This window comes from Ixodes scapularis, unplaced genomic scaffold, assembly GCF_016920785.2.
Source record: "Ixodes scapularis isolate PalLabHiFi unplaced genomic scaffold, ASM1692078v2 PGA_scaffold10__122_contigs__length_95168666, whole genome shotgun sequence".
Classification (NCBI taxonomy): domain Eukaryota; kingdom Metazoa; phylum Arthropoda; class Arachnida; order Ixodida; family Ixodidae; genus Ixodes; species Ixodes scapularis.
Genome location: NW_024609836.1, coordinates 90,995,269 through 91,010,232, shown reverse-complemented (window position 1 = coordinate 91,010,232; position 14,964 = coordinate 90,995,269). Strand labels below are relative to the sequence as shown.

At 44.0% G+C, this 14,964-nt stretch overlaps 1 protein-coding gene across 1 annotated transcript in view; it reads left to right on the top strand.

Moving 5' to 3' along the window:
- LOC115316764 (ATP-binding cassette sub-family G member 1) overlaps nucleotides 1-14,964 on the top strand; it is a 40,663-nt gene that overhangs the window by 11,699 nt on the left and 14,000 nt on the right. Inside the window, exons 2-8 of the mRNA XM_042288730.1 lie at nucleotides 5,600-5,708; nucleotides 6,832-6,960; nucleotides 8,787-8,907; nucleotides 9,210-9,399; nucleotides 10,017-10,162; nucleotides 11,345-11,468; nucleotides 14,830-14,944. Coding sequence (XP_042144664.1) covers nucleotides 5,687-5,708; nucleotides 6,832-6,960; nucleotides 8,787-8,907; nucleotides 9,210-9,399; nucleotides 10,017-10,162; nucleotides 11,345-11,468; nucleotides 14,830-14,944 — 847 coding nt within the window. The 5' untranslated portion in view covers nucleotides 5,600-5,686. The remainder of the gene's footprint in view (nucleotides 1-5,599; nucleotides 5,709-6,831; nucleotides 6,961-8,786; nucleotides 8,908-9,209; nucleotides 9,400-10,016; nucleotides 10,163-11,344; nucleotides 11,469-14,829; nucleotides 14,945-14,964) is intronic.

Here is a 14,964-nt window from a genome sequence, read left to right as displayed (position 1 = left end):
CAGTGACAGCCAAAGAAACGTAGAGCGAGTTTCGCGGATTTATTATCGCTCTGCGGTCACTGACATTGTGGCATTAAATGATAAGAACGCACGAACAACCAATGACGAAGGCTGGTTCAGACACTTTCCACCGCTTACAACCGAGTGGGTTAAAACTTAAGGCTTAGCTCTTCCCACACTTGCGACCGACTACGACCAATTGAGACAAGATCGGTGTTCGAGTCTCTTGTGACGGCTTCCCACCGGCTCCGCAGCAGCACATCCGGTCGTAAACCGTTGCAAGATGTCTCCGTAAAACGTAATCGGTCACAAGTGTGGGACTACGACCGAGTCCAATGCAACCTATTTTTCAGCCACTTGTGACGGCTAACGACCGAGTGCTCAGCGATGCCGCCGGTCGTAAGACGTCACAAGAGGCTCGAAAACCGGTTTTGTCCCCGTTTGTCGCAGCGAAACGCAAGTGTGTGAACCGGCCTTTAAAGGCCTGTTCACACACTTGCGACCGACGAAGACAAGACCGGTTTTTAAGCCTCTTGTGATTGCTTACGACCGGCTGCGCTGCTGCGGAGCTTGTTGTAAGCCATCACAACACGCTTGAAAGCGGTTTTAGCTTCTGCGGTCCTAAAATGTCGCAAGTGTGTGAACGGGCCTTGGTGATGAAATCTTACGACGAAAGAACAAACTAGCGCCATCTATTGGGTTGCCGTGGAATACTTGCGATTTGCGTATATTTTTGACATTTTTTTTCGCGCATGTTATAGAGAGCCGTTTCTCATAGTAGGTTGGCGTATGCATGTCATCTCGCAAATACTTCGAGAGGTTCGCTGTTGTGAAATGCAAGCAACTAGCACTAGCTTAAACCCTCTACAAACTTGCGACAATGTATCTTGGCGGCAGCGACTGCTCCGCACCTGGAACAACCTTGACGCTGTTTATCGGAACGACACGACCTCATTAAAGTCAGTATTTACCACGTACGCATCGAAGCGTAAAATCTCTTCCGCACCGTCGCAGACATCAGCCAGGAATATATAAACTTATACCTGCTTTTAGTAGCCCCTTAATAGTAGCTATCGCTTCCCTCGTTTCATTTTTAGACTCGGCCTCTGAACGAGTATTTTCCCCACTCGTGACAGTCCGTGGTAACGTCTCCATTTCGTGTAGGGTAGCTCCAGCGGTTCTTTGAGCTACCGAAACTGAACACATTTTCGGAATACTGAGACTTTGCTCTTCCCGGCGTGCTATTCATAATCTCTAAATTCACAATTACTATTAAGGAAGCGTAAATTTAAGGTCAGGTCAAAACCATATATTCACATTTCCCCGTTGTCTTTGTTGAGGTAACATCACGAGTTGCATAACTTGAAGGTCCAGCAGGCAGTCTATAAGAAACAATACCTTTGGCGTTTGTATTTCATTCTGCTGGCTGGAATGAGCTTCCGTGGCATTCATTTCACACCATTAAACCTCTTGTAATCCGTTGGAAACAAGCTGTACTGCCCTTTTATAACGTACAACATTTGACGTCACGCTTTCAGTGTTGCCAGTGGATTCTCTTAACTTCTCAAACCAAATTTTAAGCCGTAACCAAGACAATTCCGTTCGCAAATGGTAAAAGAACAAAGAAGAGTGGGCAAAAACAAGAGTACTGCAGCTCAACTCCTGCGCCGTTTAAAATATTTTCATGATCGTTCCGGTACAAAATTAAATATAAACTCTTCATTTATCTAGCCTTATCGATGCCGGTTTGTTCGTATTAAGTTGATGAACAATTTTAAACGAAGGCATTCCTTCCCCTGAGAAAGCTTCCATCCGAGGGGCTTATCAATGATAATAATGTTAAAAGTAAAGGCTGGTTTAACCTAAAGTTTTTAAATTAAATTTTTTTTGTGTGTGTGTAAAGGACTATTTCATTAACAACCTTATTGACGTGACCCCCGCTATACCAGAACAAAAACGGCTTGATTTTCTTTTTTTTAGTTAGCTAAGATGCTTTATTTGCTCTTTTCATCGCGGTCTGATTTGCTCGCAATAGGAGGTTACGCAACTGACGAACGAAGTGGAAGGTAGAAAGAAAGCCAAATAAATGTCGACACAAAACTACACAGAACTCTGGACAGCTACCGCCATCTATGAGCGACGGCGGCAACCAGACAATCAGTCTCGTTGCCACCGTCGTTCATAGATGGCGGCAACCTTTCCAGCTATCGTAGAAGAATAGATAGTTGGGCGAGTTGGTGGGAATTCGTCGTAGGAAACAGCGCTCAAAACAGACGAGGACGAAGAAGACACACACGGGACGAGCGTACAGCTTCGCAGGTCTTCTTTCTTCACCAGAGTGGAAAGGGTAAAATTTGTTTGCCTCATGGATTATTTTTTTTTTAAATTTCAGTACAAAATAAATGCACACAAAAACTATAATATGATAGACGAGCGGAAAATAAAAACTGTTTACGGAATTATTTTTAGAGAAAAGGCTCGAATTCAATCATCATTGTAATACTGGTGTGATTAAAATCACTATATAAATCATGATAAAAATCATGATTTAAATCATCTTGACTTTGATTCTCCACGCTTAGTTAAGGACACAACGTCTCCAACCTTCCGCCGTGCTTTTTACATACACACCATGGCAATTGTCGCTGCCAATTGATAATCCTAATGGTGAAAGTCACAGATAAGAAATGCGAGAGAGTGCCATTGAAATAACTCCCCCCCCCCCCCCCCCCCCCCCCCCCTTCTCCCTAATCGACGAGCCATCTTCTCGATGCGCAGATGTTGATATGATTGGGGGATCTCCCAAGCATTTCGAAAAAAGGATTTTTTTTTTTTGTCCGTCAGACATTGGCTATAGGCTCACGTGCACGGGACTTCGCGAGGGTAGGCTGCACCACAATGCGCTTGGAAGCAGAGTCTTTGGCATTCCTTCGATCAGTTCATTGAATGAGAAGGACGAGAGTCCAACGAAATAACTGCACTTCCACGTTTTTTGCCGACCAGGATGTGGGTGAGTCATTGGAAACTACAACACGTCCAACAGAATGCAAAAAAGAAAAAAACAAAAACAAAGATAAAAATATTACTTAAGCAACGCCACCTGCGCACGAAGAACCAGGAAGCGAAATCAGCGAGATAAGCAGAGATAAGCGTACCGCTTGTCTCTGCACCGATTATATATTCCTGGAAGCACCCGAAGCTCCGCTGAAAAGATCAAGGGGAAAATACTATGTTCATTTCGCCATTAAACTTACCAAGAAAATGCACGAGCGCACGGATGTTGTCTGCGTGTTGCAGAGTGTGCAGTAGAGTGAGCAGCACCTCGGCTCTCTACGTAATTCATTAAAAAAAAAAGAAAACCTTTTTTTTTTACTTTTTAATTGCTGGACGTTAGTAAGAACCCCCTTTCGAGTATCGAACGCCATCTGGGCGTTAGTATGTGGACTACAAATGAAGGGCAGTCCAGCATGCCTTCGATTATTAGAACACACCGGCACCGTGCAGTTTTATCGGTTTTGATTGCTTTCTTTTATGCCCCATATACTATAATCGGGGGCCACTTTCTGCAACATTTACGTAAAGAGGAGGAGAGACGCGTGAACAGCTTTGATATGCGTTCAGCCTGAGAAAGGGCACGTGTGCCCGTACTTTTGAATGCATTGCTGCAGAGAGTTTCCCCGATTATACCGCAGCTAAAAAAAGAAAAGGAAAAGTAGGGCTGGGCATTTGATCGTTTAACATACCGATTAATCGATTAATAATTGCGATTACTTTTCTTAACCGGTTGGTGGGTTTAATTTTTCCTAAACGAAACAAAAAAATGAAAAAATTCGTCCCGTTCACCACGCAGACGTGGACGAATGCACTTGTATGAAGGCAAACTTTAGGTGACATTTTGACCTAAAGTAAGCTGTAGGGGAAAGATCTGTAACCAAACAAGCGGAAAAGGTTATACGTGTCGCAGTCACTTCAAGGCCGTGCGAGTGTCCGTTTCGCGCAACATAGACTATTGGGACCAATCCAAAGAATCCGCTTTTGCGGGGGGGATAAACGCACCTCATTGCCTTTGCGGCTGAAGTAATAATTCGCGTGTGGGTATGTTTGTCTTTTTTGGACGATACAACAAGGTTGTTTTAACATCTGAAATTGTACATTTTTCGTTCATTACATATTCAACAAAAACAACAACAAAAAATGTAATTTTGATTTTGTTAGATTACGATGCAAGGGAATTAACAAAGCTGATGAATCGAGTAATTTAATAATTTAAAAAGTGGTGATTTATGGGGTTAAAAGTTTTAATCGTTGCTCAGCGTCCTCAAAACAGAAGAAACACTCGCAAAGATACAGATGCTGAGAGTGCTTGTCGTGAGGGTGGTATACCCTCCGAAAATGTCAACAGCTGGAAGCAGTGGCCAGGTACCAGGGTATAGAGAATGTTCGCGTGTGCTGCAAAAAGGTCCACCGACACACGATGTGTACTATCCGAAAAAAGCAGGAACAAGCGGGCAATATGCTTAGACTTGGCACAAAATATAGACAGCCTGCAGGGAAATGGTTCTAAGCACCGCATGCGAGCTTCGTCGTGTTTTGCGCGTTATGTTTTGTTTGTCGTGTTTCACATGTGGCACCGCAATTTGCGACGCTCGTAATGTGACCACATGTGAGCGGCTCGGTGCGCGGAGCGGTGGGGACCGCATACTTCGAAAGCAGCTGTTTCGTGTGTGTTTCTCCCCTAACGATATGCGTCGGTTGTGTGGGTTTGGCTACACGAAAGTAAGTTTGCCGAAAGTAAGAGGTTTGCTGAAGCACTCTATACGCTTTAAATTCACTGCACGTAGAGCCAATCTCAAAGGTTCTTAATGTGCGCTCAGAGAATTATGACGCCCAATCATGAGACTGACGTCGCAGCCACTCACAGTCCGTGCTCTAGATGCGTTTTCAACGCAATTTCTTTTGTGTCTCGTCATTGGCAGGACACGTACATACGTAGGTTGCAGTGATTGTTTTTTCGCGTAAAGCCCGGGAAACCGGGAAATGCAGATGGAAATATTCTATAGTCTTAACACTCGAAGAGTCAATCGCGGCGTGTTTAAAAAGAAGAATGACGTCAACAACAAAAAAAAAAAAAAAAAGAGAAAATGGAAGGGGAAGTCTACGTACACACAGAGTTTAAAGGCGGAAAGTCGCGGTGTGCACGAAGAGAAGAGGAGCCCTATTTTCGTTACAATAGCAACAGATGCAACAGCGCTAAAAATGCATCGTCACGACGTTCGTTGCCTTTGTGCATTTACTATCACCGGTGAAACCATTCCCGAAATTAAAAAAAGAAAAGAAAAACGGAGGATTACGGCGCATTCAGTGTGCGTAACAAGGGAAATAAGAGAAAAACGTATTCCGAGCTCGGAGTGGTGGTTGTCCGAACTAAGCACACCTTCTCTTCGGTCACACATATAGCCAAATGTATTTTACGGCCGTGACCGCATACCAGCAGCTGCGGCCGCTGCGAGTTCATTAAGCCAGAAATCTGGCGGAGTGTACTGCGGTAGAAACCAGTCGAAGAGAACCGATCCTAATGTGCACCTTGCCGTTGTTCCAGGTACACGTGCCGGAAAAGTAGACACTGCCGACAAGGCCGCCGCCGGCCGCGAAGTCCGCCTTTCATGCGCCCAAGCGGGAGTCTCCAATGGAATCTCTCGCGCTACAAGGTAAGAAAGAAAGACGTGGGTTCTGGCTTCTGCACTGCCGTCCATACAGTCTCTTGCAGGATGAGAGTAGCAGCACGACAAGCTCATCACACAAAGCCCTCTACTCTTTTTTCACTTTAGCAAATCGAATTCTGGAGAGGAGGAAACTACAGATTATGGTGAGCAGAGAGCTCTGTGAGGACGAGATTGTCCGGCTATTCTAAACCTGCAACAGGCTATCGGAACAGTTGATGGCCACGGAGCGGTCGTTACATGATCATTTATGTAATTATAGTGCGCTCACGTGCGTGTCTAAAAATTGCCATTTGAAAGTATGCGGTATACAATAATGTAGACGCAGCCTTCATTTCCAACAATCTACCAGAGAAGGCAGAGAAGTTAATGAGGTCCATAGTACGTCAAACAGCCCTATTGTGGTGACACAATATTAGAACTGAATTTAGTTTATTCGCGTGAAATAGTAGATGCAAATTGTGGCGGTCTCTGTAAATGTCATGCGCACGCAGACCTACGCTAAGAAAATACTAGCGCATCTGCTTCACGGCAGAACGGAAAGATGATCATTCATCGAGGCTTGGTACCTTGAGCACGCTTTGGCGCATGTATTCAGTGAGCACTAAGTCATCGGTTCGGGAAAATATTACTCAGAGAGTATAAATCATTCGCTCTGCGTTATCCCTATACGTGTAGCAGTGAGTGAGTGTTCACGTTTCTCCAGGAGATAGTGAACCCGCTGGTGGGTGTTGTGAGAGTGTGCCATAGGAAACGCTTCAAGAAATTCAGAAGAGTTGTGCAACTCTGTCAGTGTAGGCCGCAGGCTCGGAGCAAGAATGTCGCCATTTTGATGTTGTTCCCCGAGTTTGCTTGCCATCTCGAAGTGAGCCGCACTACACTCAGGGACTGCTGGGAACTGGGAACGTGGTATTTTCGAAACAAAACGAAACAAGATACGATACAAAATATCAGGAAGGTTAGTTTTGAACACATGGATATAGCAGTTCTATCCAGCACTAAGTTATCGAAAAATAGCTTAAGGTTATGCGAACTGCATCCTCAGAACTGACGAGCAATTGGGATATGTATAATTGTTGCCATTTCTTTCTTTTTTCATTTCTCTTTATAGATGTGTCTGCGGATTTGACGCCCAAAATTATATCCAGTCGAAATGGACAGCATTTACCTTCATGCGCAACACCGCCAAGAATCAGTGTTAGTTGGAAGAATCTATCTTACAGTGTGCCCACATCAAAAGGTGAGAGACACCAAGGCCTGCCATATGTACGCGGCTCTGCGTTTGGGTAGTGTTCAAGCAGTCACGGTGTACGACTTTTACTTTAGAAGCTCCCCGAGTAACTTACAGTCGGGGAAAGGTTAAGGACCTAATAGACGCTTGGCCCCCAACGCGCTCGGTGACTTCCGCCGGGGTTTTGCTGCCCGCGCACCGAAGTGTTACCAAAGGGAGAAGGCTCGCACTGGGGGCGGAACATCCACTGGGTTTTTAAGTTGTCGCGGGCTATAGTGCAGCACCAGGCGCGCGCACTGCGCAACAGCCCGATTGGCTTAAAGACATCGACCTTTTTTTGTTTTGTTTTATTTTGTTTAGAAGCATAATTGCTTACCGCGTAAATTGGTGGCCTGAATGTTCTCTGTGCACCACACTAGAAGTTTTAATGACAGCCTTTGAGTTAAAATAAATAAAAAAAGAAATCGGATGAAAACGAATTACGAGGCCAGAAGATCTAAGCATAAGCCACGCCTTTTGTCTCTTGAGATGTCAGTCACTAAAACTGTTATAGTCACTGACATGTTGAGAAACGAAGGAAGCGGCTTCTCCTCTCATGCTTCTTGATTTCTGATCTCTGGATTGCAGTTTTTATCGTCTTGTGCCGCAATCTAACTGACTGTAGAGCGATACTAAGACACTCCAAACTCGCCGCGTCCAACATTTCTTAAGTTGTCGGCGATATAATTGTGTAGCGCAATGTACGTACATGTTCTCATTTGTATTGTTTTACTCCAAAAGTGAGGGTTCCTGCGCTGTATCACTCTCAGAAGTTACCTGGTATAAACTGCACCGAGGGGTCTTAGAACATCGGACATTCCTCGTTCTTTCGTCAAAGTAAAACATTACGACTGTGATTGGTATTCCGCCTCTTTTATGGCAGTTTAAGGTGGGCGCGTCTTTATAGGCTGCGTTATCTATGCACCGTTACACCGCTCGCCCCTCTCATTGTCTGAGCTGATTAAAGCGTAGCCAGTTTGAGGGCGTCACGGTGTAACATCCGATCAGGGACTTGTGACATTATATAGCTGAAAACAACTTCAGAAACGCACGGCGTGTTAGGTCCGAACGCCGAAGAAGGAATCACGAAGCAAGAGTGATTATTATATGCCACAACCTGTTTGTTTCTAAGCAGACAGTGAAAATAGAGTTTTATCCGACTATTTTTCATCACCGTTCGTGTGACATCTCTGCGGTTACCCAAATCCTATTAGGACGAATATTTGGGGAATTACTTTCTTCTCGTTTTCGTTCAGTAAAGAAAAACTGCATTTTTTTTTTTTTTTTGTAATAATTTTACGCTATATGAGTCTGAGTGTGATCTACACCCTGGCGCCATCTGTCGGATACCTTTGGCATACTTCTGATATGCTTACATTACAATGTGACGTGTTGGGCTAGTTGGTTTGAGGTGAACATCTTCGCTGTTTTTTCCCAGATGTTCCCGTACATTACCTATTTCTTTACACACATAAAAAAATTCACATTGGGCTTGAAATAATACTGGCCATGTTAGGAGCAACCCTTTCTTATAGTGGCGCTTATATTTGATCTCGAGAATACTCCGAAACTGCCAGTCTAGTTACACGCAGATCGCAAGTGTTTCCGGGGGTACCTGATAGATGGCGCCCGTGTGCCAGTGTGTTATCTCGACGTCGCCGTTGACGAGCGGTTGGAACGCAGTCGAACGATCCCGCCTTGACGGTTCATGTTTGTCCGAATAATCAGCCTTGGCAATTCGTGTTTCTCCTAACGACTCGAATGTTTCTAAAATCGCGCGACGTTCCGCCTTCCAGGCAAGAAGAAAAACCTCCTGAACGACCTTTCCGGAAACCTGAGGTCTGGAGAGTTGACCGCAATCCTCGGACCCTCAGGTGCCGGAAAGACGACCCTGCTCAACATATTATCTGGCTTCCAGTAAGAACTACGTTGTCTTTTATCGATCAAGAACAGATCAAGAACACATGTTCACGTTTTTTGTCTCCGTGATTCGTTCTCGGGCGTTCGCATCGGCTAATGGTGCACTCTCATTGACTCTGATGCGGTGATGAGATGCCCATGGACACTCCACGCCCTGCAATTCTGAAGCTGCCCGTGAATTCAGTCTTTTGTTTTCGTTTTTGATTTTCTCAATTGGGCCACTGGCTACACGGCCACTTGCGCGAAAAAGCTATATTTCGGTAAATGGGAAATGATGAACTTGATTTCCTCTTTTACAGGACCCGGGGTTGCCAGGGACAACTCTTTGTCAATGGGCAAGCTACGAAGGAGAAGAGCTTCCGTAAACTGAGCAGCTACATCATGAACGGGGACAATCTGATACAGCACCTGACGGTACGAGAAACCATCGACGCGGCGGCCAGGCTGAAGATGCCGGAAAACAGCACGTACCAGCAAAGAGATGCCCTGGTACGAAACTGTGTTGCTGTCGGACGGAATGGTGAAGGAATAATTTGAGGGGGGTGTCATCTCACTGGTGTAAATACCACCTAGATACCGATAAGGTCTGCCTGCTCTCCTCCATAACGTCACACTAAAGGTCTGATACCGGGCAGCGCTACCGTCGATTCGCTTCCTCTCCCATTTGTTTGGCATAGTCGCGTTACCTCGTTGGCGCGGCCAATGCCCAACGGCGTCCGGACGTGTAGGGTTACGTTGAGTGTTGTGAAGAGGGAACAGTGCCAAAGGCCTTGCATCTAGGCGGTGTTGGTCATGTGCGAGATAAACTAACCTGCCAAATGGCACATTGGGAAAGATTGGGCTTTCTTCCGAGCCAGTGAACAAACTTTCAAAGCCGTGACATTCCGTGTCTGCAGCCACGCTCACACTGCGCGCTGATGCATCATACAAAAAAAAGTCTGCAGTGTGATGTTAGACTTGACTGTATTCGAAAAAAAGGTCATATTTAAGTTTCTTATAAAATGTTTGCTTTCCAATAGCATAAATCAGGTTACGAAGAATTAAGACCGTTGGTTGTTAGTGTTTCTGTTGTATCAAGATGAACTCAAAAATGGTCTCAATAACAGGTGACGAATCTCCTCAAGTCCTGGGACCTGGACGGCTGTGAACACAGAGCCATCAGGCATCTCTCGTCCGGACAGAGAAAGAGGGTTACCGTAGCGCAAGAGTTGGTCAACACTCCACCGGTGATATTCCTCGATGAGCCCACAAGGTGAGAGCTGACAGTTATCAAAATAATTTCGCTCATATTACATGGAGGAGCAGATCACGGAATCTAAATTTACTGCGCAGCGGGTCATTAAAGTTGACTTGACCCAGAAAGAATAAAACGAACTCCGGACATGTATACGACGAACGCCATCTTTACTTAAAAAAAAAATACATATATATATATATATATACATATATATATTTTTTTTTTTTTCATTCCTCGTCCCGAGTTTTTTTTGTTTTTTTTTCTGTAATAAGTTAATGAATATTATACTTAAAAAAGCTCGAGAACTGCCTCCAAGATAAACTGTAAAAAATAAATACGTCTACTTTTTCCGCCATGCACTTGGGAGAGCCGCTCATTGCAACCTACAGAGGGAGGCTGAAAATTTATTTACAGACATTGGGCAACAATCTGCGTTGTGACACTGAGCTCGACGTTTCAACGTGCTCACGATGGGCTCATGAGTGTCAGGGTGCACACAGTCATTTTTTAGGCCTAAACATTATTTCAGTCTCGTCATTGGCCGAGCTCCCTCGAAGATTGCAGCTTTTGGCTATCTTAAATGGCTTTGCCAAAAAATATACACATTGCCTTTTTTTTTTTTTTAGCACGCAGGTTTCGGGAAACTGGTCCAGTCACCATGAAGCTTTGCAATTTTTTTTAACAAGCATTCCTGTGCTCCGAGTTTTAATATTTACCTAATTTTTTTAATAAGTGGCTTTGAAGAAAGTAGTCGACTAAGTTGTTTAAACGTTTTTGGAGGCTTAAGGGTGCAAGTTATCACGTGACGGAGAGACAGAACAAGAAACACACAAACAGCGTTTGACTTGCAGCAGGTCTACTTGGCCTTTTGACGTGTATCCGTTGTGCGTGCTCGCATTCTAGAGGCAGATTAACACACTTGCGTTTAGATGCCACCGAGTATATGTTATGCTCCTTAATCAGCCAAGAAAATAGGAAATAAACGCAAATCGCAGGTGCTCTAGGGCTATCAGATAGATGGCGCCAGTGTGCTCCTGCTCTGGTCGTTAGTGATCACATTTGCACACATCAAACAAGGTTGCAACCAAACACAGCCTCAAATCCACACACAGCCTCAAATCTCAAAAGAAAAGGGTTTCAACACTCAAGCAGAAATTAAACGTCCATCTGATCATTTTTTTTTCTTCTTTGATGCAGTGGCTTGGACAGCAGTAGCTCACTGCAGTGCATCATGTTGCTGAGGGAGTTAGCGACCAGGGGTCTTACCATTGCCTTCAGCATACATCAACCAAGTTCGAGGCTCTTTCAACTGTTTGACAGAGTATGTTTCTGCTAGAAATGTTTGTGAAACATGAAACCTTCGAGGTCCGTTTTATATCGTGATCCTTGTCGAGACCTTGTCCCATTAAACAGAGTAGTGTGATATCAAATGCTCGGAATTACTGCTAAGTTTTATGGAAAAAATGCATGTGCGTGAGCTCAACACAATCATAGTAACAGACGCGGAATGTGCCGGGTGTGGAGCATGTTTTTATTACTTCACAACCAATATTAATACGGCATTAGCCGTTAACAATACCGAATAACGAATTATAATTCAAGAAGTGTGAACATTATAACTTATAAGCCGTGCCCTGCATTTGTTGAGCGCTCAGTGACTATAGATACTCAGCCCCCCCCCCCCCCTCCCCCCTTGACGACAATAAGGGTTTGATAACTGGTGGTGCGGCTGTTGATTCGCTCGCTTTCCTCCACCTGTTATAACATTCACGTGACGTTGCTGGCGCGGCTAATAGCCATGGATGTATAAACAAACAGTATTACCAGATACTCTACTGGTGAGAATAGATTTAACTCCGCATATTAGCATTAGACGGCGCGTCTACGGCGTGGAGGGAGAGGGCTGCCGACGGTGCACCGAGATACCGGACTCGCCAAGACGGCAGAGACGGCTGCCTCCGCCGTCTCGACGGGTTTCTAGGACGATAGATGGCGGTAGGCACTCCTCCCAATTGAAAAGGGAAACCCCCAAGGCTGCGCGCATCCAGCGGTTTCATATACGCAAATCTCGTCGGCGCCAGGACCATTGGGGTTTTTGCGGAGTGAGATGTGTTACCCTAGTAAAGTATCTGGTGTTGCGTTGAGGTTTCTGAAAGAGGGGGCACTGCAAAGACCTTTTATCGAGGTATGTGATTATCTAGATGCTGCATTACACAACCCAGGAATACAGTCAGGAATAGCAATGGCGGCATTTTCATTCCCATGCTATGCCAAAAAAGAAATATCGTCGTGTTATGGTTTTCTACATTCCAAGCAATCGCGATCTTCAAGATTCATGATATGCATCTCTAACTAACAATCACGCAATAAAGCAATGCCTAACGTACTGTCTTTCGGGGCGTCCACTTTCTCGGGCTTGTATTGCTTTTAGAGAGAAAATAAACGAAGGTAGTGGAGAGATTGAAATCTTTTGTTCCAGTCATCCTTCGCTCGTGCGCAGGTAGTTTTCAACCAACCTTAGTTATTTAAAAAAATTTAATCATCACCAATATGTTGTTTTTTTTGCTTTTAATTTGTGCATTAACGAAGACGTGCTCCTTGCAGTGTTAGGTCGGGAAATATACCCTTTTCAAATGTTACAGCCATTTCGTGGCAATCTAGAAAGCTCCGATATTTCCGTTCTAATTGCATGATCGGAGAACAAGCTCGCCTATACCACGCACCCCCGACTTCATTAATCAATGCCACGTACAAAGACCAACTTCTTAGAGCTAATTCCCCGCTTTCGGCTGTGTGCTTTACAAGGCGTTCGCTTTTGCTGGAGTGAAGAAGCTGGGTAGTGGAGGCATTAGTGTGTCGAGTTTGCCTCTGGAGAGGGTATGTGATTCAGCCATTACGTACTAATCACCTCAATCAAACGCTTCGTTACAATAAATGTGGACAACATGGAATAACATTACTAAAAAAGGAATAGATCTAGGAGCATTGTCACATGAGGCACTCATCGAGCTCATTCTTTCTATGTGATTCTTCCCGAATAGTAATATCATTTACTTTTCAAGCAAACTTTACATTATATTAGATAAGATCAGATTGCATATCGCTAAACTTTAATAAATGTAAATCCTTGTCATTTTCCCGCAGTTCACGTGCCACATCATTTTCGTATTACTTTGCTAACACTCAAGTAAGAGCCTGCTCATCTTTAAATACCTGTGTGTTCATCTCACCTCCGACCTATCATGGACTACTCACTTTACCTCTGTTATTGCTGATATTAAGCGTACTCTCGGATACTTGCGCCCTAACCTACAACTTGCTACACCCGCCGTAAAACTACTAGCATATACTACACTTCTAAGATCCAAGTTAGAATATGCCTGGCTTATGTGGCCTCCATGGTAGTCATACCTCACGAATCGTCTAGAATTCGTTCAAACCAGAGGCCTTCGTTTTATTTATAATACCTACTCAACATATACCAGCATATGAGAATTACGGCACTCGGCTAACCTTTATTCGCCTTCCCTTCGCCATCGAGAGTCACGCGTCTTTTCCGTTCATCGAACTTTCTATCACAATATCCACCTCAGATAATCATTACTATCACCTCACCAGGCACTTTCTCACGTTTAGATCGCCCATGTAAACTACGTCCAATTCGATCATCAACTGTTTCTCACAAGACTTCCAAACTACCATTGGCTATCGAGGGTCGGAAACTCACTACCTCACAACATCGTTTCTATAAACGATACTACTCAATTTGTTGAATCCATTACCCTCTTTCTATCTAGCTTAGCTAACTAGCTTACAGTGTTATATTTCTGTTTGCTGTTCTACTTCAGTTTTATTGCCACCCCTCGTATAATGCCCTGAGGGCCCCCGAGAAAAGTAAGTGACGATAATGATGCATTTGTGTATACATCTGTATGTGTATGTATCACGGGAACTTTCATTATCGCATGTGATGTCATAAGAGAAAATAATCGAAAATATGCAGCTAACGGTACCGTACTCGGTCGAATGAATCAAAGCTTATGAAGTCGCCGAAGTTTTCTGTCTTTCGGCGGGTTCGTAAACTTTGATTCATTCGATCAAGAATGGTCCATTCATCTGCATGTTTTCGATTATGTGCATATGTATGTATACTATCCCTCTATCCACGTGTACACACACGTATATATATATATATATATGTGCGTGTGTGTGTACATTTGTATAGACCAGTGTGTATATGTTTGATTTTTATTATTCCGTAATTGGTTAGTGATGTCTCTATTTCGTCTGTGTATTTGTCTAAAGCTAGTAAAATCTATCGCTTGTACAAAATTATGTAATTGTATTGTGTGTACGTTTATACAGCCTGAAGTTGTTCTTTCTCAACGATTGACTTGTCTCTCAGCTGTAGATTTGATGTACTTAGCTTATATACTTAGCTCTGTTAACGTAGGTTTAGTGCGTTGTGTAGCTTTTTTGTATTCTATTTTTTTTATGATTTGGAGTTCTGTTACGAACTTCGCGGGGGCTGGCACCTTCGTCAAGTTGTTATTAAGCAATTTTTGACCCAGTCTTCTGTTCTGATGCGCCGCCTTGACAAAAAATAATATTGATATGATTTCATAGTACGAAATTCTAATCTCTACATTTGCTGCCCACTTTTTCTTCTCTTCCTCCTTCAGCTGTACGTGTTAGCGGAAGGCTCCTGCATCTACAGAGGTCCCGCCAAAGACATGGTGCTCCATTTGAATTCCAACAATCTACAATGTCCTCCGTTCTACAACCCGGCTGATTTTTGTAAGACACACTACGAGCTC